At 45.8% G+C, this 27636-nt stretch overlaps 1 protein-coding gene across 6 annotated transcripts in view; it reads right to left on the reverse strand.

The window, feature by feature from the left end:
* Positions 1-2014: 2014 nt before the first annotated feature.
* MYRIP (myosin VIIA and Rab interacting protein) overlaps positions 2015-27636 on the reverse strand; it is a 237073-nt gene continuing 211451 nt past the window's right edge. For 5 of the 6 annotated variants that reach the window (XM_033133115.1, XM_033133112.1, XM_033133109.1 and 2 more), the window contains 6 exons: positions 18265-18459; positions 12782-12943; positions 9070-9174; positions 8898-8958; positions 7459-7577; positions 2015-4078 (listed from right to left, as the gene is read on the reverse strand). In XM_033133115.1, coding sequence (XP_032989006.1) covers positions 4046-4078; positions 7459-7577; positions 8898-8958; positions 9070-9174; positions 12782-12943; positions 18265-18459 — 675 coding nt within the window. In that variant the 3' untranslated portion in view covers positions 2015-4045. The remainder of the gene's footprint in view (positions 4079-7458; positions 7578-8897; positions 8959-9069; positions 9175-12781; positions 12944-18264; positions 18460-27636) is intronic. The other variant, XM_033133114.1, reaches the window with a different exon arrangement.

Below are 27636 nucleotides of genomic sequence, written 5' to 3' on the forward strand. Positions count from 1 at the left end.
AGACAACCTTAACTTTTCGCCAACAATTCATGGCTCTTGCATCACGACAATGCACCAGCTCACACTGCACTGTCTGTGAGGGAGTTTTTAGCCAGTAAACAAATAATGGTATTGGAACACCCTCCCTACTCACCTGATCTGGCCCCCAATGACTTCTTTCTTTACCTGAAGATAAAGGAAATATTGAAAGGAAGACATTTTGATGGCATTCAGGACATCAAGGGTAATACGATGACAGCTCTGATGGCCATTCCAGAAAAAGAGTTCCCAAATTGCTTTGAAGGGTAGACTAGGCGCTGGCATCGGTCCATAGCTTCCCAAGGGGAGTACTTTGAGGGTGACCGTAGTGATACTCAGCAATAAGGTGTGCAGCACTTTTTCTAGAATGAGTTCACGAACTTAATTGTCAGACCTCGTAGATGATTTTCTTATCCTAAGAGAAAAAGGAGGAAACAAGCATTGAGTACCTACAGTTCCCAAGCCCTCGCCGCGAGTTTTCTCATGTGTCACTTCATTTAACCTTTCACAACACCATGAGGAAGATATCTGTGACCCCATTTTACAGATGCGGTGATAGGTTGCAGAGCAGGAAAATGGAAAAATCTAAGAGAAGCCTAGTTTTTCCTGGCAGCTTTCACATGCTTTGAATATTTGATCACTTTTTTTTTTTTTGTCACGGCCAATCACGTACTTATTTCTTAGGGGGGAAATATTACCTCTGTACTGTTCCTATGTGCCCCAGAAGCAAGCAGAGCTGTACATTTTCTGACTATAGCTGCCCATCACTCTTGATACTCCATTTGTTGACTCAGATTGATTCTCTTGAATACTCAGATTGTCAATGCAGGTTCGTCACTCAACACGTGCTTTTGGGGCTTCTGGGGTAGAGAGGCTGAATGTGCAGGTAACTTGGGTGTGAATGGACCCTCTCTACTATCTTACGTGTCTTGCTATCCTGTGGGGATGGGGGTGTGGGGTGGGAAGATGGAGGAATCAGGAATTCTGACCAGGAAGTGCTGCCTGGAGAGGGTTGGAGACGGTGTACTGATTCTGTCCTTCCCACCTCCCCCATCTGACATGGCCTGTCGACCTAAATGTGAGCTCGTCTGTCATGAGTGTTCAGCACACATTACGGTGCCAGGCACAGAGTAGAGAAAGGTAGACTGAGGAATGGATGATTGGGTTTATCCCTGAATGTACGTGTTCACAGGCGACTCTGACGCCCACTCAAGTTCAGACCACCAGGCAGAAACGGCTCTCGGCTACAATTAGTGTTTCCATTCACTCCTTCATTCCAGGTTAGTGCAGGGTTCCTCCTCCTACTTGGGGATGGCAGGGGCCAGTGCCTGGCTTCAGTGTTCTGGGCCGGCCCAACTCAGAAGGGCAGTGGCTGCTCGAGCCTGTGCACGACTGGGAGAGGCCCTGTCCTGCTTCCTGCTCAGCTGCACCGTCCCCGCAGTGCCCGGCAGGGGCTTCTCCCGGGACGTTCGGACTTACCTCCAGGGTCTAAGGCCGCTTCTCAGCCTGGGCTCTATTGATATTGTGACTTGGATAATCTTTGTTGTGGGCACTCTCCTGTGCACCGTCGGATGTTTAGTAGTGTCTCTGGCTGCTAGCCGCTATAGGCCAGTAGTACACACCCTGCCCCCGCCATGACCCCCACAATGTGACAATCAAAATGTCCCCTAAGAGACAACATCACACTGACCTCCACTTGGAGACCTGCTGGTTCTACCCGAGGGAACACTCAGTAGAAGTGATCACTGGAAAATTCTGTTCTCAGGAGAACCAACGATGGAGAGGGGAGTGGTATCCCTGAAAGGACCACGGGTCCTGGGGAAACAGTGCTTTTAAATTTTGGCCCCTCCAGTGACTAACCATGGACTTCTCTTCTTGTTGCCTCTTCACTCCCAGTCTTTCCTAACCAAAACAAACAAACAAAACCCCCAAAAACCACATACCCACAAACCTTATTTTCATAAATGACTTTTACTTCTTCATCATTTCTCTTGACAGTAATTCTTGGCAATGTGCATATAACAGGAAGGCAGGCATAACGTTCAGAAGTCATCAAAGATATGGTCCCACTGTCCTCATTTTCTTAAACCATTAAAATATTTTCATTTATAAAAATTAATCTAAATATAAATATTGACACTGGAGATCAAAATCACTTGATGACAAAATAATTCTTCTGGAATTATAACATATGCTTATGATTTTTAATAGTAAATTAAATCTTTGCACTTATTTGGCACAAGGAAACCTTTATAAAAAATTCAAATGCCATAGAGCAGGCTTTTTTTAATTTTTTTTTTTTGCAAGGCTTACACAGTACACATTTTTGTGAAGGAAAACTGGATATTTTAACACTGTAACACAACAATAGTTGCTTTTCATGCCTCTTAAAGGAAACGTTCAATTGGAATTCAGGTCGCTTTTGTTGTGTTTTTCAAATTTGTATTTGTTTGCTTTGAATCACACCAACAGAACACAAAGCCAAAGACTGACTTTATTTCAAAGGCATCGTTTCTGTTGGACAACACATACACAGCGTCAGCAAGAAGCGTTCTCGGACGATATGCAGACCCCCATCAAGAATGGATCATAACACCCATTTCAGCAGCAAATCAGCTCTGGAAGTGTGCTGAGCAGCAAAAGAACGTCAAAGTTGGAAATAACACAGCGTGAGGCTCTTGTGAGCCATTCTAACTATACTTAGCTTAAAGGTGTGCCTTTGGCGAATTAGTCTCGCTGGCTCTCAGTTTCCAAACCTGAAAAATGGGAATACTTACTGAATGGGGTTGTTGTAAGGATTAAAATGAAAATAAACATCAGTCATACTATTCCCTTGCCTCCTGTCTTTGCCTTTTTCTTCAGATTCAGAATATGTACCAAGAGCAAATAAGAAAGGTTACAAATGCTCAATTAACTGAGTGAAATTCCAGTTCCATTTGCTTTTGTAAACACACTCAAGTCATGCATTTGAGACCGGAAACGTGGATTTAGTGTCCACTCTTGTGTCCATTAAATGTACAGTTTGTCCTTGCTTTGTCATACCTGTAAAGTTTTCAAAGGCTGTCCCTTAACCATTTTTTCGTTTTTTGTTTTGTCTTGAAGGTCATTTTACTACTTTTGCTGGATAGATATTGGGAAATAAATTTTGAAGGATAACATGTTCTCATGTGGTTATAGACTGCGATAATCCATGTACCTAAATCGTATTTAGATGGGATCACTGTTAACCCACGTCACCTTGGTTCTGGATATGGCCCTCAGGTTAAACCAAGGCTGGGCTTTCTCAGGCCCCCCTCCCCTTCAGAGTGGGTAGTGAGCCCAAGGAAGAACCTAAATTCTTGATGAGCCATTGTTTCAGATGGACCCGGGCGTGGCATGGGGAGTCGGAGCTTCCCAGTCTGTGGCTTGTGATTGCAAAGCAATGGGAATGATTGGTGGTGAGGTGGGCTGGGAGCTTAGCAGAAAGGAGGTGGCTGAAGGGGGACCGACACCCTGGATGGCTGAGCACTCCCCAAATTTGACAGTCCCTAGTACTCACTACAGGGTCATTTGCACCTTAGCATTTGCAAGACAAAGACGCTTGCGAGAGATTAATAAGAATCCATGATGAATTAAAATCATACAATCTCCCTTCCCTCTACCCCAACCATTTTCCTTTGGTTGTCATGTCATTCTAGTTGAATCAAAAGGATGAAAAAAAAAGACGGTAAAGATGACACACAGTAGCAAAGCGAACAGGGAAATGATGCATCTTTTGGATGTGGAGCGCTGCTGCTGGAAGCCAGCGCGGTGGTTTTCTCTGTCTGGATCCCCGGGGAGCCTCAGGCAGAGAGTGGGCGGGACCTCCACGCTGAAGTCTGGGACGGCTTTCTGGGGAGGTATCGGGACGGCCCTGGCGCTGCTGCACCGGCCTCCCCAGACTCCCTCCTCAGGTGGAAATCCGAACAGTATTCAATGGCTGTTGGGTCAAGGCACTGTCGTGTACGGCCGGAGGCAGTGGGGTCACTGGCAGTGGAGTTCCATGGCGCTAATACATCACGGCTGACTCCAGAGTGGGCTCCTGAGGCGACACAACCAGCACCGTCATCGGCCACTTGGCAAAAGTGAGGACACGCCATTAAAAACATCTACCAGTTTTTTTTTTTAATATCATGAAAGGCATTCACGCTCATTGACCAGATAAATATTTCACCATATTTAAAAAGTGATGCATTTTTTTTTTTTTTACCTGTGCATCTGAATCCATCTACATGGAATAGGACAGATGGATTCCCTTCCCACTGCTACGCCCTTGGCCAGTTTCCCAAGCACAGTGCTGTTTTTGTTTTTTAAAATAGTCTATACCGTTTCTCTACTAGTTCCTAATGCTTAAAAAAAAAAAAAAACATATAACATGTTTTCATATGTGCCTGTATCTGTAGCTGAGCTTTCTGTTCTATTCCATTCATCATCAATTTCTTTACAGCTTTTAATTTGTTCTAACATCCGGCAGGAAGATCACTCCAACTTTGCAAAATGCTTTTGTCTATTCTTTCTGATTTATTCCTATGTGAACTTTAAAGAAGTCCCGTTGAGATTTTTATGAGAATTGGATGAAACGATAAATTAATTTGAGAAATGACTTTCCTTATTGAACTATTGGTGTGAGTGATTCATCAACATCTTGATAGTAAAGGTACCCTGGCGATCCTGTGACTTTTACCTGGTGATTTAGTATTTCAGCTACTGCTGTGTTTAATTTGCTAAGATTTTATTTAGTACGTTTCACCTCTCTGAAGAAGTACACCTGGTGTGTGGTTTGTGTGTCTGCGTGTGCCTGGCTGTGAGTGGACATGGAGCTTGTGTGCACACTTACCAGCCATGTCAGGCTGTAGGAGCTGGCATTATAGTAGCTTTCTATCAGGAATCTTTTAGTTTTCTTTTCTTGTTTTAATGCTCTGGAACATTTTATTTTGTCTGGGAATTAACTGTTCCTTAAAAAGTTATCAGCAAAACCACTTGGCCAGAGAATCATTTTTTTGAAGGTTTAATGAATTTAAAAGTTTTATTTCTTAAGCCCCTTTTTACTAACATTCTGATTTCATTAAAATTAAGACTTAAGATTTACATCCAATTACATATTTAAATAAATTTTTTTTTATCTCTATTATAATCTCTTATTTTTATTTATTTTTTTCTTGATTGGGCTTGATTGGGCTTATAGCATTTTTCTATTTTCTATTTTGCCAAAGAACAAACTCTTGCATTTATGATCATGTCTACAATTTTCTGGTTTTAATGAATTGGTTTCTGCATTTATCTTTGATGTCTGGCATTCAATGTTTAGCTCATTAGTTTTGCTTCTTCTTTACTAGTGAATAAAATATTTTATACAATGAATTTGACTCAGTATAGTTTTATATGTCTCCTATTTGTTTTGATCTATGTAATGTTTTCATTTTCTAAATGCTCTGTGGAGTTGCTTTTGTCCGTAATTCATAGTTCCTTGGAAATGTGTGAGTGTGCATTTCTATATATGTATAGTTGTGTATGTGGGTGCACGTGCTTTATAAATGCAAGTAGGGTTTCTGCTTATTTTAACTTTTGGTCTAATTTTCTAGATTTGCCCTGTCCAACGCGGTAGTTACTACAGCTATTTATACATTGTGGCGATTTATAAACTGTAGCTACATGTAGCTATTTACATTAAGATTAATTAAAATTTAATAAAAATTTAAAAATCAGTTCCTCCAAGGCCATATTTCAAGTGTTCGATAGCTACACGTGGCTACCATATCGGGCACTCCAAATATACAGCATTTCCATCATTTCAGAAAGTTCTATGGAACAGTGTGCCATTCTAGATGATTTTTGGCATTGGGGTCACAGAAGGTAGTTTTATACTTTCTACGTTTTGGAATTTATTGAGGTTTCCTTTGTAGCTGATATAAAATCAGTTTTTATAAACGGTCCATTGATGGTTGGAAAGAAAGTGAATCCTCTGTAAAGTATAAAGTTAGATACATATCTTAATTAAGGGAATTTTAAGGTCCCCAACTATGGCACAATAAATTGTATTGCTCTATTGTTTGCCAAATGAAGAAAGTTCTCATGAGGGACTATTTTCCTTTATCAAAATTAAAACACCCCCCTGTCTTGTTTTTGCTAAATGCTTCTTGGCTTGAATTCTATTTTGTTGGAAACTAATATTTTTGTCCTTTTTTGTTTGTGTTTCTTTAGTAAATATTGTCTGTTCTTTTTAAACCGTGCTGTGTTATTTAAAGGTGATTTATTTAAAGGTAATTTATTTTTAAAAAATAATTTAGTGAGGTGAAATTCACACACCACAAAATGGACCATTTTGAAGTGAACAATTCAGGGGCATTTAGTCCATTCACAATGTTGCGCCACCACCGCTCCTCTGTAGTTTCAAACATTTCCATCACTGTACAGAAAACCTCTTAACTACTGAGCAGTTTCTTCCGATTCCCCGTTCCCAAAGCTTCTGGCAACCACCGATCTATATTCTAGCTCTATGAAACGTAATTTATTTTTAACTGTCTGATGTATAGCAGAGTCCCTCCCTGGCCCTCGTGGTCTGGCCCGTTAGTGCCATAACGAATCTCTTTAGCTCTTTGAAGTAACGGACAGGAGCAAGGTAATTGGACTTTGAAAGGTCAGGGATGCGGCTGACCAATGAAGGAAAGACCACGGGCAGAGGTGTGGCCGTGGCTGTATGGTGTCTAATAGATGCAGTCATTTGTAATTCAAAACAGCATGCCACCATTATGCCATTCCCTGGTGCTTCTGGAGACAGACAGGGACAAGGGAAAGGAGTGACTGGTGAGGCATGAAAGGCAACAGAGTAAGTTTGTTCTTGCTTTCATCTTGTCCCCCGAGATGCCGTCTGCCCTGAGCCGAGTGGTACCACTGAGGCAGTTTAGCTGGATCAGCTCCTCCAACCTCAGCCGTCCCAAGCACCTGCCAACATGCCGAAACACATGGTGGTATTTACGCAAACAACCCTATGACCGCTAGAGTTCGTGCAGATTATCGTCTGTCCTTCCTTTGCCTCCTTTAGGGGCAGCTGCTGACTTTTTTTGGGAACACAAGTAAGAAATGGCTGACAGGAAATTTAAGGAAGAGTGAATATGATTTAAAAACAGAATAAAAACTCGTACACCTCAACCAGATCTTACATTCCTGTGTATGTGTTTTTATTTTTCTTGTATCAAACCTGGTCCTTGCAAGGAGCTGGAGAGAGAGTGGAGGATGGCAAACCCAGGCATGGTGTTCACCACTTGTTTTAGATCTCTACCACCCCCAACCAACAGAGCACGAGACCCTGCGGGAAGGATGCTTCTTGGGGTTCCGAGGGGGAAGCTATAGAAAGAAGGACTGCAGAATGGAGGGACCCTCTACAGTGAAAGTGACGGGCATTGGGACAGAGATGACACTTACTGTCAAATCCTTGGAGGTGTTTTTCCTTTCTTTAGCTCTGTTTGTCGAGGAGCCTTGGAGAATGAAGTTGCGGTTGAATGTTTTAATGGTAGTCACTGAAGATGCCTCCATTTTTTCAGCTAAAAGGAAACAAATGGGAACAGGTGTTACCTAGAAGCTGGACTGATTGTTAAGGAAGAACGACCAGGCATCCAGATTACCCAGATTTTTGTTCTAGACTCGGAATCTCATTCTGGTCCACATGTCTGACTGTGGAATCTTTTTGTTTTGTGTTTATTTTTACAATGAACCAACTAAATTAATCATTAGTGGCTTTCTGGGTAAAGGTAGCTTGGAGATAATCCAATATAGCCCATAAATTCTCATTTGCAATTCTGAAATAGAAAAAGCTTTAAAAACTTCACATTTATAACTTTTCAGCCAACATGGTCTGATTTTTGGCATTGGGGTCACAGAAGGTAGTGGCCATTTCAAGTCTTCGTCCATCCCACCGAGTAGGAACAGTCTCGTGTTTTCCTGCAAGAATACTGATTGTTTATCAGATGCTGCCCCAGACACCAGAGGGCAGGGGCTGTTACGAAATACACAATGTTACCTTTCTAATGCTCAGGAAATTCTGAAACACATAGTGACCCAAGGGTTTCAAATAGGTTATCATGAATCTGTAATAAATTTTGATTGTATAGGTGTTTGTGGAATGTAAAATAGGCATTCAATAAATGTCTATTGAACATTACACGGTAGAACCAAGATTCAAGTAGGTATCTTCTGACCTTCTACTCTTCTAACGTGTGGATCTAAATTTCTAGTTTGGCATCATCATGATGCCAAATTAGCTTCCAAATCCAGGGAAATCACTGAAAAGGCCGAGGATCAGGGTGATGCCACTGGCATCACCGACATCCCTTCTAGGGTGGGCACTCTGTTAGATGCTTTTGGCACCCTGCCCATATCTCCCTGACAGTCACTATGCCAGCACATTCTGACAGCATCCTACTGCAAGCACTGCCACTCTGTTGCCCAGGCATGGGGCAGATAAGAAGTACCCCACGGGAGGAACCCTCGGCCATGATGGATGAGAGCTGAAATACCTCACCTTGCTCTTTGGGCAGGAAACTGCAGTGCAGGCAATACTGTCTCCCAGAAATTCCCAGCCGTATTTAGCACCTCATGTTGGCTTAACTTCCTTCCCTGAATCATTTCTCTCTTTCCCACCAGTGCTTCTTGGAACTACCTCCTAAATAAACTACTTGCACTCACATCCTTGTCCCAGGTTCTGCTTCTTGGGGGGGGATACAAGTGAAGACAGACTCTTCCCAGGAGCGATTCTGGGTGAGAACTCCCCAACAGATCTGGTCCTCAAACTCAGACCACTGAGTTACTCAAAGTAAATGAGTCAGGCTAATTCTCCGGCAGGCCATGGTTTTCATTAAGCATACCTTTCACTGGTGGCGCGGGCAGTTTCCTCCTCTGCTGCCTGGATGTGTCTATAGTTTGTACCTACAAACAGAACGCAGCAATCAACACACCTCTCAAAGCCGAAAATAGTTTATCTTCTAAAATTTCCAGGCTGTGCAAAATTCCCACAGCAGGAGTGAGGGAGGGACGCACCTGGTTTCTTTGCTTCTGATCTCGTTTTCGTGTGAGACGCACACAGGGCGCTATGTTTAATCCTGCAATGGTCAGGGCTGAGATCCGGCTCTCGATGTCAGAGATCTTCATGTAGCAGAAAGACAGAATCAGTAGGGAGAGAGCACAGGAGGGGAGTCTTTGTTAAAAGCATTATGAACCTATAAAGAACAAATCTGCTTTGATATACGCTCACTCCTTCATTCAGCCTCTACCAAGCACTTCTCTATTGAATGCTGTAGTGAGGAAATAAAACACAGGCCCTTCTTTGTACATTTAAATGTCTAGTTGGCAGCTCTAGAGCATGTCACCCATGTCAGAGTATCTCTAGGGATAAATGGGAGCCTAGGGCACAGTGGGAACCCTGTCCCGGGACCATCAGGCTCAGCACAGGGAGAGGTGGTCGGGGAAGTCTTGCGTGGGAGGCAACACCTGATGTGAGCTTTCTAAGGCGAGTATGACTTACGGGTCCTGCTTCATTCTTCCATGACATATGAATCCCAAACCACAGCACCAGGTCTTAGGAGGGAGGCCTAGCAACCCCTGGTTCAAGTCCATTTCCTCTATTAAGAGGCCAAGTGGCCTTGAGAAACTCCTTCTTCTCTCTGGGTACCAGTTTCCTTAAGTGTAACACTGGAAGGTCAGAAGGAGCTCAGATTTCCTTCCAACAGTGTCTTAAAACAGATACAGAGAGCAAGAGCCTACTCAGTGCCCAGAAAGAACCCTGGTCCAGCCCTGTCCCAGGGATGAAGAAGACACAGTCCCTGTTCTCAGAGAAGGGCATTATCAAGGGCCATGCCACGTGCTGTGCATAAACGTGAGCTCATTCATGCTTCATTCATGAACTCCTTCATTATCTGGTGACCTAGGTACCATTCTCTTGGTTTTATAGATGAGGAAACCGTGGCTCAGAAGGAAAAGTAATATATCCCACATCTCACAGCTGGTCTGGTGCAGACCTTGGCATTGATGCCAGTGCTCATGCTCTTGCCACTTTGCCACATTTGCAGAGGCCTTGCCAAGGCTGGAATGGGGGCACTGGAAGGGGCAGGAGAAGCTGGCAGAGTGGAGGAAGGAGCGGGGATCACAGCTGTCATGCTGAGATGGTGCAGACGGAGTGGTGCTGGGGCATGAGACAAGTAACCTGAAAGCAGGCCCAGCAGCCAACGTGTGCTCCACCCCGAGGTCTCCATTGCCTCTCCATCCCTCGACTATTTTGTGCTGCTCAGGACCAGCTCTAAGTCTGCTGTCATGTACTGATGGCTTCTTTGGACAAAGTCTCCTGAGACAGGCACTACGGGAAGTGCAGAGAGGACTGAGAAGTCAGCAGATATGGGAGATGCTCCCCCTATCCCCAAAGAGTGGTGGTCTTGGCCAGACAAGGAAGAGGGGGTCGGTAAGATCAAGACTGTGGCCGCTGGTGGAAGAATGCACGGACAGCTACCCGGCAGTGACCCCTGGAAGGGGCCACTGTGCGCCCCGCCGCTCCCCAGCCCCCAGCTGCCTTCCTGTTCTAACTCTTCAAATTTCACACTGAGAGCTGCATTCATTTGGTTCATAGTCCAGTAAATTGTGCAAGACTCGGAGAAAGACTGCAGGCTACACTGTTATCAGTTGTTTGCTACTGGTGTGGATGATATGCCCACATTCTTTTCTGGAAGTGGTTTTGATCGAAAGCCTTGCTCAGACAGCCCTGGGAGACAGGTCCATGGGGAGAACAAGATGCTGACCTCCTAATTTACTGATTGCCAGGCTCTGGAATAAGAAGGGGTTGATTTTTCAAGTTTTAGTGCATAGGATAAAGGACAGAGAGGAAAAGAGACCACTGAGGGCTAATTTTACCTATATTTTGTCTGTCTATCTATCTATCTATCTATCTATCTATCTATCTATCTATCTATCTATCAATCATCTATCTATCATCCATCATCCATCCATCCATCCATCCATCCATCCATCCATCCATCCATCCATCCACCTAGTTATATCCCTCTTTATCCTAAGACTGCATGCCCAATGACCCTTACACTTGGTAGAAGAGGATGACCAATTCAGCTCTGAGTTTCCTGGGAGCCAAAGCAAAGAGATCCTATGCCCACAAGATAAGGACCCAGTACTCAGAAGAAGAGCTTTCCCTGATACTAACAGGGGGAGAGACTGTCCCCAGGAATGCTCACAGAGATGACCCTGCGTGGTGCACTGGACAGCATCCCTAGTGCAACTCCTGGCATTAAGGACGGCCCACTGAACATTAGGTATATTGATAACATTATTGTAATATTTTAAAATAAGTAGTAAGTTAATAGGTACATTCGAACATAGGAAAATTGACACTTTGGACTCCAGGATCTTCTGCCATAAAACAGAGCTCTAACAATTTAAGCCTATACAAATTCGGAAGCTGGAATAACGAGTTATTCCAACAAAACCTTCTCAAACACACATAATATTTCTTCCTTCTATTCCATTCGAGAAGTATTTATAAGTATTGCAAAATGTACCTCCAGAAAACAAATGTTTTGATTCTACTTTATATTTTTATATGACTTTGACTATACATTGGTTAAATGTTGGGTGGCATTTATGGAAAAGTATTTTTATTTGAGCAGAAGTGCTCTTCAGCCATTCTGGCTGATAATAAATAGCCAACAGAGCCAATGAGACCATTCCTGGCGTGCAGCAGTAACCCATCCACGGAGTGGAGACTCGGTGCCCACGCATTCTGAAGAGAGCTTCATGATGTCAGTGGTGGCTGTGATTTTTGACTCTTTACAATGAAAATGTTTATTTAAAAAAATAATCATCAGTTGAAAATTTCCATAATACAGTTTTCTTAGAAAGAAAAAAATAATCATCACCCACGATTGTCAGCTCTATCCAGAGGTGTTTCTATTGCCCTCAATGGGGCAGTTCTAAGATGCAGGGCCCAGGGGTCTACACTGAGCTTCTGCTGCCGAGACCAGCATTTCTCGTGGGTTCCTCAGTGTATCTCCACAGACCCCAGTTTGAGAATCAGTGGCTTAGTCCACGGTCAATTCTGATCCAGAGTCAGAGCCCAAAGGACTGTCCACGAAAACTGCAGGCAGGCATCTTCACAAAGTTATAGAGCACATAGGGATCCGTTCTGAAGCCGCGGTACGTAAGTCATGCACAATGTCGGTCTGAGAAAGCTACGCGTCCAAATTCATTTATTTCTCCCATTTTGATATTCTTTTCCATTTTTATTGAGTGCCACACCTGTGTCAGGTATCGCGCCAGGCACTGGAGTTACTTGGTAAGCCAGACACCTACAGCCCTGTGCTCACGGAGCTCTTGGTCCGTAGTGGGGGAACTGGCATCAATAGATAATCAACAGTGTGCTAAAGGTTAGGGGACGGTGGTCTTAGGGCGGAATGGGAACCTATATAGCAAAGAGACCTACCTATGGGTCAGAGATTTGTCAACGAGGAACACCGCATAGGTTTTAAAGAGAAGTCTGATGTATTATCAAGGCTATAATTTGGAGAAAGGAAGTCAGCACTTTAAAAAAGGAAAATTTGCTGGACTCTCCCCCGAAGGACCACATCCATGCGACTGTGCTGGCGAGGGTATAAACTGGTAGCTACAAGGGCTTTGAAGCGATTCTGGCGGAAGATGCAGTGCCCTGGCCTTTTGCCCGGTGGGGCCCCATCTGGGCAGAGAGGAGGGGCCTTACCTGGAGCTCAGCATGGTGGACCTGGGCTGCAGCTGTGGCCACCTGGTCCTCCAAATCTGCCAGTTCTGTCTCGTCACTGCCACTGTGGATGCAGCGGGCAGCATCTTCCAGCTCGTTCAGCTGACCTTCCAGTCCGTACACTGTGCCTGCCACCAGGTACACCTGTAGGGGAGGCACAGCCTTGAGCTCAGGTCTGGTGGGGCCTTTACAGGGGACCTCAGTAACTCAAGGGAATGGGAGAGAACTAGACTCAACACTGGGGGTAAAGGACAGCGAATGCCCCCGTGTACAAACATCCTTTGCACTTAAATGGTGGCCTGAGGTCTTGCCACCCCCTCAACCCCCACCTCACTTTCCTGCAAGAAAAAACAATTTGTACACTAGGGGAGAGAGAGAGAGAGAGAGGGAGAGAGAGGGAGAGAGAGAGAGAGAGAGAGAAGAAGGAGGAGGAGGAGGAGGAGGAGGAGGAAGAGGAGAAGGAGGAGGAGGAGAAGAAGGGGAGGGGAGGGGAGAATGACGGCCAGGACAGTCTTGAGTTTGCATATTATACTTTTGCTACACCCCAAAAAGGTGAATTTATTTTGATAAAATAATTTTAAATATAAACTTACAGTTTTGCACAATGAAACAAAATTTGGAGTTGTCATTTGAATGGAATAATTTGAGTGTGGCAACAGTTAAACATTAGTTGACCAACTAACTTTGGTCTCAGAACCTTGGAACCTTGATTTTTCCAGAAACACAACAAAGCTCAACGTCATCACACCTTATGGCCGTAGCAGCTTAATACCGTAGCCCCTTGTGGTTTTGTCTTCAGCATGGCCTCTGCTAATGTCCTCCATTTCCTCTGACAAGGCAAAGCAACATGAAAGAGCTTCACGCCCTCAGCCATGCCAGAATGTTCATCCTTAAAAGCCTGCTTTCCAGGCAATAGGGGAGGGTCAGCAGTTTGGCACTGACACCAGCTGAACAGGAACTTACAGCCAAGGGGACGGCGCCACAAGGACTGGAGGACGACAGTGATGGCAACGAGGGTGACGACAACGACACACATTTACTGAGCCAGGTGCTGAGCCCAGGCCTTCACGTGACTTATCTCATTGAGTGCCCACGGCAACCACGGAGGGAGGCACGCTTCTCATCACCATGTTAAAGATGAGAACCTTGTGCCCTAGACATTCAGTGGTTTCTCCAAGTCTCACAGCTGGGAAGTGGCGGAGCTGCGATGTGACCTCGGGACTCCATGCTTCTGTCCGCCCTGCCCTGTGCTACTGTGATATTGACTCTCAGCTGGGATGTTAGGACATTTTACATTTTGAACTTTGACATCCAGGGGCTAGAGTCATTGCGGTTACAGATCGACATGGCATTGTCTGTGTTGCTGGTCTGAAATAACAAAAGTTACCAAGCTATCTAATGAAAGTGTTATTTTAGCCTTAAAAAATAACACATTGAAAACCATGAACCTGGACTTGCTTGCTTAGTAAGTGTCCACTGTTGGTGAGAACTGTGCCCGGACACGTCTGAGTCACCCATGTCCTCTGCAAACCCTGCTCACGGATGCCTAGGACCCCACGAACTGGCTCCTGGTTCAACCAGCCGTTTTCAAAGTGGTTCAAGGGCTGAGCAGAGGCGTGCCATTCAGGCAGGACTTTGTGGTCAAAGCCCCTGAAATAAAGAGAATTAAGCAGGACTTCTCGGAGTCTTTAAAGTGCTAATAGGAATCTCAATTTTCCTAGAAAGAGTATACAGGGTCCTCAAACTTATTTGCTCTCAGAGCATCTTGTTGGACTTGGCCTCCATGAAACGCACTTTAGTTAGGCAGTAACTAGTAGTGTTTCTTTTCTTGCTCTCTGAGGGCAGAGAACCACCTGAGTGGCCATGACTACCCCCACAGGTATGACAAGTACGACATCCTCTCCTGTGCGGAGGGTGTTGTACGAGGGCCTTGAGAAGGAGGACCACAGCCTCTGCCTGGTCCTGGATTCTGCGGCCCAGCTGGGCGCCTGGCGGGGCAGTTCCACTGTGTCTGCAGCCACTGGTTGTATAATCCATGCCAGCATATTCGGTGCTGCTGAGAGTTACAGGGCAGAGATAAAAGGGAAGCTGGGACAGTTCGTCCACTGCCTCTGGTTGGGAATTACTGGGTCCCCTAAGCTGTCTCTGTCATTTAGCAAAGATGAGAATGAGGAAGGCCCTCAGATGGGGGTGGGAGGGTGAGGGGCCGACTCGTCCCTCCCACTCACAACCCTGCATAAATTCACAAGGTGGCGCTTGTGGAACCCTACTATTCACACCACAGGTCTGAGAATGGTCACGCTAGGGGCCCTCTGCTGACCCCTAGATCCATTTTCCACCCTCTCTACCCTGTTCTGTTCTCTGCCAGGCTCACCTGTATGAACTTCATCACCTAGCCTCCCTTGCTGGCTGGGATGGTTGTGGCCAATGGGAAACACCAGCAGAAGATCAAAGACAGGAGAAGAAACAGTCTTTGTTCCCTGCTCTCTCCGAGCTGCTGGGCTCCATGGTGACAGACACCACTAGGGGGCGCTCGTCCAGGCTCTAGTTCTTGGGCTACACTGCCCAGGGGTGGCGACCGCTCCTCCTACTGCTACAATCCGGGTGCTGCCACATCCCTTAACCTTGTCCACACCTCAGCTAATCGTCCTTTCCTGAAATTCCCCGCCCAGCCAGACCCCAACAGGTCCAACAGAATCCTACGCTTCACAGCTCTCAGCAAGAGTGTCACCAAGAGACCCAGGCATTCAATCCAAGGAACTGGGTCCCCAGTATGTGTGCAGGGGAGGCTGGGTCTGGCCCGCGGTTCCCCCCGTCTTTCCAGGACACAAGAGCTCCAGCAGCAGGTGAGACGCATCAAACCTGAGAGACTAAGGGAATTCTGAAATCCCCATGCCTTCCTCTAATTAAGTGGATGAACAAGGCAGTTTATGAAAACAGGAGATTCAACATATGAATGTGACATTTTTATCTCATGTAGCTCTGAAGCCTTCAGAGGTATTTTTAAAGGCGAAACATTCTCAAGCAAATGTTCTCTTTCATCTCAGTCCTGATCTGCAGTAGCCGACGTTCAGAAGGCGAGAAAAAGTGTCGCCATTTCTATTTCTGATGGTCCCTGGTTCCAGGACAAAGGAGAAAGGCAGCGGAGGAATGAGCAGCAGAACAGACAGACAAAAGGCACGGTTTAATTAAATCAGCTGCACCCAGAGGCCAGCTAAAGAATCAGCGGTGCCCTTCTCCCGCCACTCAAATGAATTCCATCCTGGAAACCACAGAGCGAAGCCACCTGCCCAGGCTCTGTGATCTGGTGAACTAAAGAGATAAAGAGAAGAGTCACCCCTTCTCTGACTCAAAAATCCACAGACTTCAAAGGAACATAGATAGAGTTTCTCCTGAGGTGAAACTTGAAAAGCTGGAGCGGGGGAAGGGAAGGAGGAAGAAGATGGTTAACTCTTTGGGGACAGGGGAAGCATTTCAGAGGTGATGGACGGGGCGCAGTGAATGACAAACCCCAGCTGGCCTTTCAGCACGTGTCCCCACTGGGGTTAGTGACATTTTCAATCAGTGGGTTAAGTGGATGTATTTCAAACTGAAAGTGTTAACAAACCCAAGAAAAGAAACATATTGTACAATCAAAGCCTCTTACAAAATGAACACTCCACAAGGCCATTTTTCAACATGCTCTTTTCGGGGGGTGGGGAGAGAAAGGCATGCTCTCTTTGCTTTCAGGGCGTGTGCCATGAGAACCGACCGCTGTCATTTAAATTTGGGTTACTTCACACACTGTTAGTTTTATGGATACCATACTTCGTTAAAAAAAAAAAAAAAGCATCCCATTACTGGTGACCCATGGCTTTATCTTAACCTTTTCAATTCTGCGTGGGGCCATTTTCAGACTATCAGCTCTGAAAGAACCGTGCGGTTGACATACTTAAGGGACACAGACCCTGCACATTAGAAAACATGTCTTCCTTTAAAAAAAAGCACTTCATTCATCTGATGTGACCATACATCAGGTAACTTTCTTTGAGCACCTCCTCTGTGTCAGGCTCTGGCCAAAGCTACAGATAGGAAAGCCGGCAGGCCCTGTTCTGCAGGAATTTATGATTTTGGTTCCCAACCTGGGGGTAACTGTGCCCCTGTCTCCCCACAGCGTCCCTCTCCAACATCTGACAAGGTCTGGAGACAGTTTTTTGATTGGCAGAATTAGGAGAGTGCTGTTCCTGGCATCTAGTGTTGGGTAGAGACCAGCAGTGCTGCTAAACATCCTACAACCTACAGGACAGCGCTTCGCAGCAGAGAATCATCTAACCCTAAATGTCAGTGGTGCAGATCTAAGGGGAGGCAGAACAGAACGGGCGGCAAAGTGAGGTAAGAGGTCAGTCAGACATATGTTTAGGTTTAATGGGGATCCAAAGGGAGAGACTCTTCAACTTGTCAAGTGAGAGAAATACTGACTTTTGAAAAAAACCTCAAGTCATTTTGATGTGTTGTTTCAACTTTTAGCAAACATCTCCTCTAATACCACTTCCTGATTTCTGAGAATGGCATTCATTAGAGCGACCCCCAAATCAGGGTTGATTCTGCTGGGTCTGGAAAGATGGAATCGCCTGACTTGATTTAATACAGTTTTGTGAGCAGGACTATGCCAACTGGAGATGGTGACGATGGCCTGAGTGGCTAATGTCCACACATCTCTGTGTCACCTGTGGGCTGCGTTGTTGGAAAATTCTCATAGGATCTTTACGGATACACTTAACGATGGTTGTGGATATTTATATGTAAGATTCTATTACGTTCTTCTTTTTCTCACAAGTCCGAAGGCTAGAAAACTCCACTACCAGAGGTCATACCTATGAAGCGGGGCAGACCAGCCGTTGTAACCTGTGTTCTATGGGCAACCACCCTCATTTCCTACCGTGGCATTGGTGATGTTTCACCTGGATCCCCACAGACCCTGGTTATAGTTTCTGTATGCTCACCTCCCTGCACCCCTGCCCCCCAAGCTTGAGTGTGCTTTTGTTCCCAACAGCTCAAATCTATACAGAAGACTGCCGTTGGGCCCCTGTGGACACCCTGCCTGCGCGCAGACAGCCTGCAGTGCCTGCTGGCAGGGGTAAGGGCCAGCAGGACAACTCTGAGATGCAGCTTATATTCCAGAGCTTCCTGCAGGATCAGGGCGAAGTTACTCTTGGTCTAAGCTCATACCTTTGTCTCGTTTCCTCTGTCTCCCTTTCTTTCCCCACTCACTCCCTTACCAGCCACCCCTGGGAACACTTCCCTAATAAATCACTTGCACACAAACCCTCATTTCAGGATCTGCTTCTGGGAACCCAGCCTGAGACCCTTCCCGAGAAGGTATTTGTTAGGGTGGTGGTAGGTCTGTGACCTTGTACTCTGTGCGATGCCTTACGACTTCATCTGCTGCTTCTTGCACGTTTGCTCTAGACGGGGCACTGACTTACGTTTTCTTCCAGGGAAGTCAACTGCTCATCCAGTCTCACTGGGTCTGTCCCAAGAGGAAATGTCCCTTTCTCTCTGTCAGGTAGGACAGGTGGGAACTGCCAGGGCCCCGTAGACTCTGCTATCAACTCTTCCGTGGCGTTGATGACTTTCAGCACTTCTGTGGAGATGTTGCAGAGAGAAACAGCAGAAAACTTCTGTTTGGTCCAATGACAGAAGGAGACAGAAGACAAGAACAGCACATTAACCAAGACATGGAAATTCTACATCGTCGTGGTGCTCATCGTGGGATCACTTCCATGGTAACACACACAAACATCAATGTGCTGAAGGAATGAGAAGGCAAACACAGCAGGGGAAACTCCGAGGCGGCCAGATTTGACTTGGCCTAGATTCCGTGACTCACACTGAATTATTTCAGATTCTTAGGGAGGGAGGAAGGAGAGGTCAAGGGGAAGCTACTGTGTCCTCTGCCCACTGCTGAGAGTTTTATATCCATCACCTCATTTTCTGGATGGTATTCTACTTCTTTAACGGCGCTTCAGACACAGATGATGTCAAACCACATCCATGGCGTGGTCCAGTGGGTAGTTTTCTGGACTGCGAGTTAGGAGACCTGGGCTCTGGATCTGGCTCTAACTTCATCTAGTTACGGGACCTTGGCCAAGCTACTTCCCATTTCTGTAACTCAGTTTGGTCATCTGTACAGTGAGAGTATTGGAAAAGAGTTTCTCTGCAGGGCCTAGCCACTGTGCGTTAGCTCACACACACCGATTCTCAAGCCCATTCTCCCTTGCTGTCCTCTGCCACAGATGCTGAACAGAAAAACACTCTATTTTCCCGCCTCCCTTGCTGCTAGCCACAGTCATGTGACCTAGTTCTGACCAGTGAGCCTGAAGGGAAAGCCTACTGAGGGGTTTCCAGAAAAGCTTTTGTTTTCCTACCAGGTGAACAGATGCAGTTGATGCTCCTCCCCGTTCCCTTCCTCTTCCTTACCTGATTATAGATGTGCAGTTACGACAAAAGTGAGGGTGAAAACCAAAATTCGGAGTAAGGTAGATCAGAAAGACTGAAGGGACCTGTGCCCAGATAGCTCAACCAGTGAATCCACTCAACCACTGTGAGTTACCACCTGCCTCTGAACATCTTGTTACACAAGAAAAAAATTCCCTATCTGTTGAAGCCACTGTTGGCCAAATTTTCTGCTCTTTGTGGCTGAACATATTCCTAACTGACACAAGTCACTTCTAGCTTTTACATTCATTCATGGCTCAAAATTACAATTGGTCCAGATCTGGGCCAAGGTCATTAATGGAGCAGAAGGTCTTCAACCATAAAGAATTATCTGCATCTCTGAATTCATCTGAGCATATAGCACCAACCAATACGCTGAAGATCAATGTTGCCTGGCAGTAATGATTTCCATCTACAATCAGTTTTATTTACCTCATCACAGGGTTTATAAATTGGAAGTCAAATATTGCCCACACGCATATTTTCTTGTTTGTTTTGACCAGTAAAATGTTTCAAGAAAACACAGAATTTGAATGTCTTTGGTACCGGGCTAACATATTAATGACAGCTAAGGTTGGATTTTGCAAAGTTTGTTTCTCCAAGTAGATTCTGCTGCAGGTTTCATCTCACTCGAGGATGTTGTCTATTGCCCTCCCACTTCACTAGGGAATCAAAGTGTCTAAGTGACAAGTCAGTGGCTGCATCCAACAGCCTAGACGCTGGCTCTGGGCTTCCGTGCTGAGGCACATGGTCTCATACCTGTCAAAACATCCTCAGGTTAGGGCACACGTGCTCAGTGGGCTCCTCTCCAGCCTGTCTACGTCACAACAGCTGCTTGACTGACCCAGCAGTTTTACTCCTTTTGATTCAAGGGACTTTGTTACAAATAAAAAGAAAAAATAGGGCGGGTTGGGATATCAGGAGAAGGGGATGAAGGGAAGGTGACATAGACCCACCCGAACAAGGGCAGTGTCCAAGGGAGCAGCCACGGCCAACTCTTCACCGTAGGAAAAACTTTCAAAGGCTGTCTCCCACTATCCAGGACCCTGGGTCTCGACATGGCAGATTTTGGAGATGAACTGGGTTCAAAATGATGGGCATGAAACAGTTACCACTGTTTGCTTACGTCTATTTTAGAAAAGGCTATGTTTTATATGTGAAAGCAGATTTGTTACCCTTCTTTTAATAAATAAAGCATGTATTAGAAAGTCTGCCCCTTATTTGGTAGAAGAGGTGTCCTTGTACCTCTTTTGAAAAGAAAGACATAAGACTAAGAAATTCAGAACAAAAAGGGGCGGGAGGGAATCACAGCACAATGGGAGGGAAAGTGTGAACATCCACACTAACTTCCAGTTAATCCAGGGTCATTACCAGGCCAAGGTTATTAATGGAAGGACTCAGAAGGTGCTTATCTGCATCCTGAGTCTAGCTGAACATATGCTATCTAAACAACAAGTTGGACGTCAATGTTGCTTGGTAGTCATTGCTCCATTCGATCCATAAATAGCCTTGTTTATTCAATGATAGGAGTTGCAAGCTGGAAGCCAAACATCGCACAGAGGCATGCATTTCTGATAAGAGTGCCATCTGTGAGATACGCACTTCCCAGTTTTCTGCGGGCCCCACCATTCACTCTACATACTTTATTGGGGGTCCATATTGTTCAGGCTTTGCTCCAGGTGGTGGGACAAGCAGTGGACAATGAGCCACCTGATGTGGTGACACGCTCCTGGCCCCTGAAGTCATTTGCTTTTGCCATTGAGTCTATTGAGAGAGCACCACAGCTTCTCTGTGGTCTGTGGTCTGGTTCAAGATCTGGATCACTTCAGAAGGGCACTAGCCTCCAGCTGGGGGAAGTGGCTGAAAAATAATTACGTGAAAACTGGACAAGATGTGTCTGTCTGGTGGGTGCCCCAGTCTTGCTCTCTACTGGAAAATACAAACTGGAATCCACAAGCACTTGCAGGGGATCATGTGTTTCTTGTCTGTGACACAGACGTGGGCTCAGACGTGGGGGCGGGAGCGGACAGAGCACGCACCAGAAGTGGAGACAACTGGGATTTAGTTAGCTCCCCGCTCTGTTCCTTGTTTACTCACTGGCCCAATAACAGAGATTAGATCTGTTACGGGGCTAACACTGATTTGTTATGTAAATGTCCAGTTCCCTGCCCAATCTAGATTTAAAAGTACAAAGCACCTTCTACCGTTTATGTTAAATAAAGCTGCGTGTGGCGCTGGACGGGGTATTCAGATGAAAAGCTGGTGGGGACTCATGGGTGCTGCGTGTGGGGCACAAATGAAAAGCTAAGGCTCCTGTCTGCTTTATAGCTCACAGCCCTGGGGGCACGCGCTGAATGGCACAAACGAGCACGATTTGAGACCCAGCCAGAGCTATTACAGTAGCTGACATGACTCCAGATATTAATTACAAGAGGGATCACATGCGACAGTTTCACGGTATCAAATAAGGGAAAGATGAAAGTGTGGAGCAAATCAGCTGCCAGGAAGGTTGGGCTCCAACACTGTGGCCAAGGGCCCTACAGACAATGGACCGGCAACTCCCTTTAAAAATGGCCAGTGTCTGCCAGTGGGACTTCACTCGGGGAGCCCATGATTCCAGCTGGTGGCCCAGCAGGGGATGTCTTTGCTCCTCAGTCTCCCCACCACTGACGGTCACCCTCAGTGAGTGACCTGAGTGTCCCCTTCTAGGGCTCAGTCTGTGTCCCAGCCCCACGTGGAAGATCACATCCAGAACGTCAACTTCACCACCACTGGGACTGACGTTAACATGCCAGCACTCAGGGTACAGAGGTGAGAAGAAGCATCCAGTGTTGCCTCCTGACGGAAGGGGGTGTTCTCGATCACTTATCACCAAGGCAGTGAAACAAGCGCCTACCTTAGGAAAGACTCATGCTTTCTGCCTGAGTCTAACCAACAATGGGACCAATGCAGACCTGTAAGAAAGTTAGGTACCACACTGAAGTTGGGCCCCCACCACAGTGGCCACTTCAACGGACCCAAGAAAGAAGAAGACCTGGTCAGGACCCAAGTCGTACATGCAAGCTGACATGTACCTGCAAGTCGTACATGTCATTTGTTTCTTTCTGGGGACTGCAGGGCAGAGCAAGACTGCTTTCCTTTTGTCTCACTCTTCACAAAGTTTAGCCTTAGCAATCTCTCCATTCTGTCCCCAGGCACTTTCTCTTCCTATGAAGCAGGTTGCTAGAAAACGAAGTCGCCCTCCATTTACTCTTCTTTATAAACTGTTTTCCAGAGACATGCAGAATCCAAAGGGTTGCCTGGGGGAGTGTCTGAGTCTATAGAACTCTAAAGAAGAATGCAGTTGCACCTTCAAGGCCAGATAGATCTATTTATTAGCAATTCTTGCAAATTCTCCTGAGATTTTCCCACCAACACCGTTCATTTCAAAGCTTCGTGTTGGACAAAGAAATGCCAGCTCATTTCGAGCTGGAATAAACAGGAATATTCCTTACCAGAATGGCTCGGGCTTGTGAATGTGTGAGCAGCAGGGCTCATTAGGTGCCTGGCTTAATAGAAAGGGAACATTTTGGGGCGACAGAGGGCTGGTTCCAGCCCCAGCCCCACCCTTGGGCACGCACACCTGCTGTGTCAGCTGGGCCAAAACACATCTGGTGTCTGGCTGTGTGTGATGGCCTGGGGTGGCCACAGAGGCCTGGGGTATTTACTTATGTGACTTGATATACTGCTTGATGTGCTATACTCTAGTGCAACGCAACATGGGAAAAAGCGCTGAGAAGTAAATGATGTGGATAGGTATCTGGGACAGAACGAAGGCTGGTCCTCGCTCCACCTTGGACACTGTCCTGATGTGTACTCATAACAACAGCTAAAAGGCTAGACAGCTGGAAGCTGAACGGACACTGCCACGAGGACTTCTGTGGGGTACAGAAGCAGGCTATATGCTTTGAGGCCCCTGGGCCAATCTACAAAACAGGGAGGGGCAGTGGCAAGGGGACTGCCACTTGGCAGGATCTGACAAAGGGCCTCCTTCCCCTTGGGCTCAGCGGGCCTGAGGTCGGGGCCCCACCACTTTTATAGGGGCCCATGAACTTATTTTAATTTCTTTTAAAACTGGAAGGAAAAAAAAAATGAAATCTTAGGTCCAGGAACATGTTTTAATACATAATGTTAATATATGAATCTTGATACCAACCTGGTTGCAAGATATGGTTTTAAATGTTTTTTTCTTTTACTGTAGCCCAGGGCGTGCGGAGGATGACAAATGGGAAAACGGAGGCAGGGGCCCAGAATGCCCCGCTCAGCAGCTTGAGTGTTGTCCTGCTGGCGAGCAGGCGTCACTGCAGGCTCCTGCTGCTCGTGATCAGAGCTGTCATTTACTGAGCGCGGACCCTGTGCCAGGCTCTGGGATCAGCACTTTATTTGCCTCACCTCGTGTAACCCTCCTCACCGCCCTACGATGCAGGCATTAGGATCACTCTGTCTCACAGGAGAGGAACTAAGGCTCAGAGAGGTGAGGGAGTTTGGCCCGAAGCAGCCGGGATTTGGACCCAGGTCCACCCGATTTCAAAACCCAGACTCTTAACACGTCAGCCTGAGGTGAGGGCCTTATGCTTTAGAAACTGCCAGACGGAGAGATTTAGGGCTGGGAGAATCAGAGGCAGAGAAAAGCACAGGAAATGATCGCTACAACTTGAATCAAAGGTCACAAGGGCCTGAGGTGGGGTGTCTGCCATGGGAATAAAAGGACAAAAGGCACAATATTCTGGAAAGAACCCAGAACGCTGTGGCTGTAGGGGGAAGAAGGGGGAGATGGAAAGACACTGCTGTGCTTTCCAGCTGAGCGCTTTGGAAGAAACTGGTACCGTTACAGGAGATTTAAAAGCCAGGAGAGGATGAAAGTTTCATTAGGCTTTTGAAATAAGGAAAAATATAATATTTCAAAGATCTTTCTCATAACCCAAGAGACTGAGCAATTGCCAAATGCCCAAATGGGGTAACTTCCAAGTCAAATGTTTAGTCTTTATCTGGAATCCATTATTTTTGATGTCAGGTTTCGTGAGTGGGTTTGGAGGAGAGACAACCGTCATGATTCGCTTTCACAAAAACAAGAAAGTATGGGGGCCTGCAGTCCTCTTTTCAGACGTGTCATAAATGAAACGTTCCTTAGGGGCCCAGGAGGAGACAGGGGACATCCCATGTAACAGAAAGAAGTTTCACAGGGGTCATCTGAAGACCTGTTAGGACACAAAGGGGTGGCTCGCGTGGAGGAATTCCAAGCAGAGTGGAAAAGCCTGTTGGCTGTTCAAGTTGCACAAAACACACATGAGGCCACACCTTCTGCCCTGCTCACCGCTGCTCCACAGATCCCTTTAGGGAAAGAGGAGAAGAGAGAAAGAAGCTAGTTCCAAGTCAATGTGGGTGCTTCCTGTGCCAGCTATGCCTCTAGGCTTCTCACAATTTCATTTAACCCTCACAACCACCTGGCATGGTTTTAATCCCCTCTTTAGAGATGAAGAAACCAGGCTTAGCGAAGAAGATGCTGAGCAGGGATGTGAGCCCAGAGACTTTGGTCTCCAAAGTCCACGTTCTTTCCCACCTGTCTCGTCACCTTCTCCACATGTATGATTCCCGAGACCCAGCGGACTGTAGAAAGTGAGGATGGACTAGAATCACACTGAATGAGCAGGTCAGTGAACAATCAGTCGGTCAGTGAGAGGCGGGTCTAATACGGGGAGTCCTCAGGTTGTTCTAACACCAGTCAGAATGAGCTCGTTGAGTTGGCACACCAACAGCCAAGTCACACGCTGGAGCTCGAGATCTCCTGAGTGACAAGCTCCTTTCTAAGCCTCTCTGAGCCTACCTGGGCGTGAGCCACCAAGGACAATGAAAGTGAAAAAGAGTGGGGTCTATAAAAAAATCTGCGCTGAGTGGGACCCAGACGTCACAGTCTGCCCATTACTTTTCTGTCCCATGTTACAGATGCTGTCTTGGCTTTATGAAATGCTTCTATCAAACTACCAGAGCAAGCAAGGAAACTTGTCCAAATGCCCTGATTTCTTGTATTTTTTTTTTTTTTCATTTTCAAACGTAAGAAATGAAACTCCATATGTCCTCCTAAATAGTTGACAGAAATCTGCTAGGAAAATTCAGTGCAAATATGTTTTAGTTCTCGTGAAACATAAGGCGTTCCCGGCAAGGCCTCTACAACCCATCAAAATACATTCTCCGCGAACAGATTCGTGTCCCTGAAGAGTGACTTGATGAAAGAGGGTGGCGCAGAAGTTCGGAAAGAAATTGGAGCATGAACCTAATAAATTAGCATATGTAACAAACTGAAACAATGAAGCATCACGGAGATTAGAGAACTGACCTCTAGGAGTGGTTCCTTAAAGCATCTAGGTTTTGATGGTCAAGCCGTTTAGGAAAGAAATAAGATTTCCTTTTTTTTAATGGTGATTATAGAAATAAGAATTTTTAAATGTGCTATTTGCAGTGTAGTTCCAGAATTAAACCCACTAGTTTGTCTGTTTCCCTTGGGTCATTTTCTTGCCCTTCCTGGGTGGAGTCCCTGTGGCTTGATGTGGGCCACCTGAGCAAGGCCACTTCAGGAACTTTGGCCATTACCTGTGACCAACCCTCCCTGGCAGGTGTAGCACACACAGGACTTCCTTTCCTGGCCAAGGAGATCACGGTCATCAATATTTTTCACTTTTGTATCCTGGCTATTCCTCCAAAAAAATGGTTCCTGATACTGTCTGCAAATATTTCCCCGCTGCTGGCAGTAACCAGGGCCTCACCAGGGCACATGTTCAGCTCTGAAGAAACTCAACGAGCCATGAAACCATCTTCCTTGTTCACTAGGAAACGAAGTGGCACATGGCAGCCAGCGTGATCTTCATAAATGTGAGGTCCTCCTTGTTACTTCTCTGCTGAAACTTTCTAGGTGCTTCCTACCTCGCCCAGAATAAAAGCTGAAGTTCTCTGCACTGCCCACATGGCCCTGCTTGCTCCGGCCCCTGCCCTCCCTCCCTTCTCCCACCATTCTACCTTTGGCCATGTTGCTCCAGCCACCCTGGATATTAAAGCTGTTCCTTGAATTTGTCAAGGTCATTTTCACCTTAAGGCTTTGCATGGGGTTCCTTTGCCTGGTAAGCCTGAGATCTCTGCCTGACTTTTTCCTTTTTGTCCTTCAGGTCTCAGCCAAGAAAGACACTTGGGCAGAAAGGGCTAGACCAGCCAGGACCCCTCCTCCTTCCAACTGGCTCCCATTCCTGCCATGCTTAATCTTCTTAGCACTTAGCACTATCTGACATCTTCCCCTGCACGTATTTACATATTTATCAGCTCTCTTCCAACAGAAGGTACATTTCCGAAAGCACGGAACTTTCCTCTCTTATGTCTATTGTTATGTGGCTCGTACAATAGTTCAACCATTATTTGTTGACTAAATGGTGAATGAACAAGGATTGTGGCAGCCGTCTCCCACGGGAAGTCGGGTAAGTCTTTATTGTCTCCTGTAAGTATCGCTGGGCCTGCAAACCGGGAAGGTCCATCTGTTCCTTCATTGGCATGAAATTAAGCACCTTCCCCTCTAGCCACATTCTTCCTTCCCCAAAGGAACAAGTGAATATTTGTCCCAGCACTATTTATTAGGAAGTTATCTCTTCACAACTAGAGGTGAGAGGTGGATAGAAATCATAAGATAAATCATGAGTTAAATTTTAGTATATTCTAGGCTATCCTCTGGACTATCTCATTGTATCTTAAATCAATATTCACAAATTATTGTGCCTTTAAAGACATAATGTAATATCTTAATAGCTAGGCCCTCTTCATTCCTCTTTTATTTTTTTCTAAACATTTCTAAATTATTCTCGATTTTATTCTATCAGATAATTTCAAAAATCCTTTTGGAAAGTTAAAAAAAATACGGTTTGGATTTTGATTTGAATTCCATTAAATGTCTACTCTAATTTTGGAACAATTCATCTTCCTTACTAGCAAACTGCTACGTTTCTTGGAAATCTGTGGTTTTCTCGTTAAGTTTTAATTTCACATTTTTTGCTCCTATTATGGATGGAATTAATTTCCCCTATATCTCCCTTCCTCCCCCAATCTGGTTTGAGATTCATCTGCAAATTTTAGTTCCTGGAAAATTAATGGCTAAACTACAAGCTCCTGACACGGGGAGTTGTGGTGTAAATCCCAGAACCACTTGAGCTGTACTGTGTAATTACGCTGAATGATGTGGATTTATGAATACATCTGATACTAACAGACCTTTCCTTCGAATACAATGGATTTTTATTTTGCATTTATTTGCATTCAAGTTTGCTCTATCCTTTCATTCTCTATCT

Source organism: Rhinolophus ferrumequinum, chromosome 17 (genome assembly GCF_004115265.2).
Source record: "Rhinolophus ferrumequinum isolate MPI-CBG mRhiFer1 chromosome 17, mRhiFer1_v1.p, whole genome shotgun sequence".
Lineage (NCBI taxonomy): Eukaryota > Metazoa > Chordata > Mammalia > Chiroptera > Rhinolophidae > Rhinolophus > Rhinolophus ferrumequinum.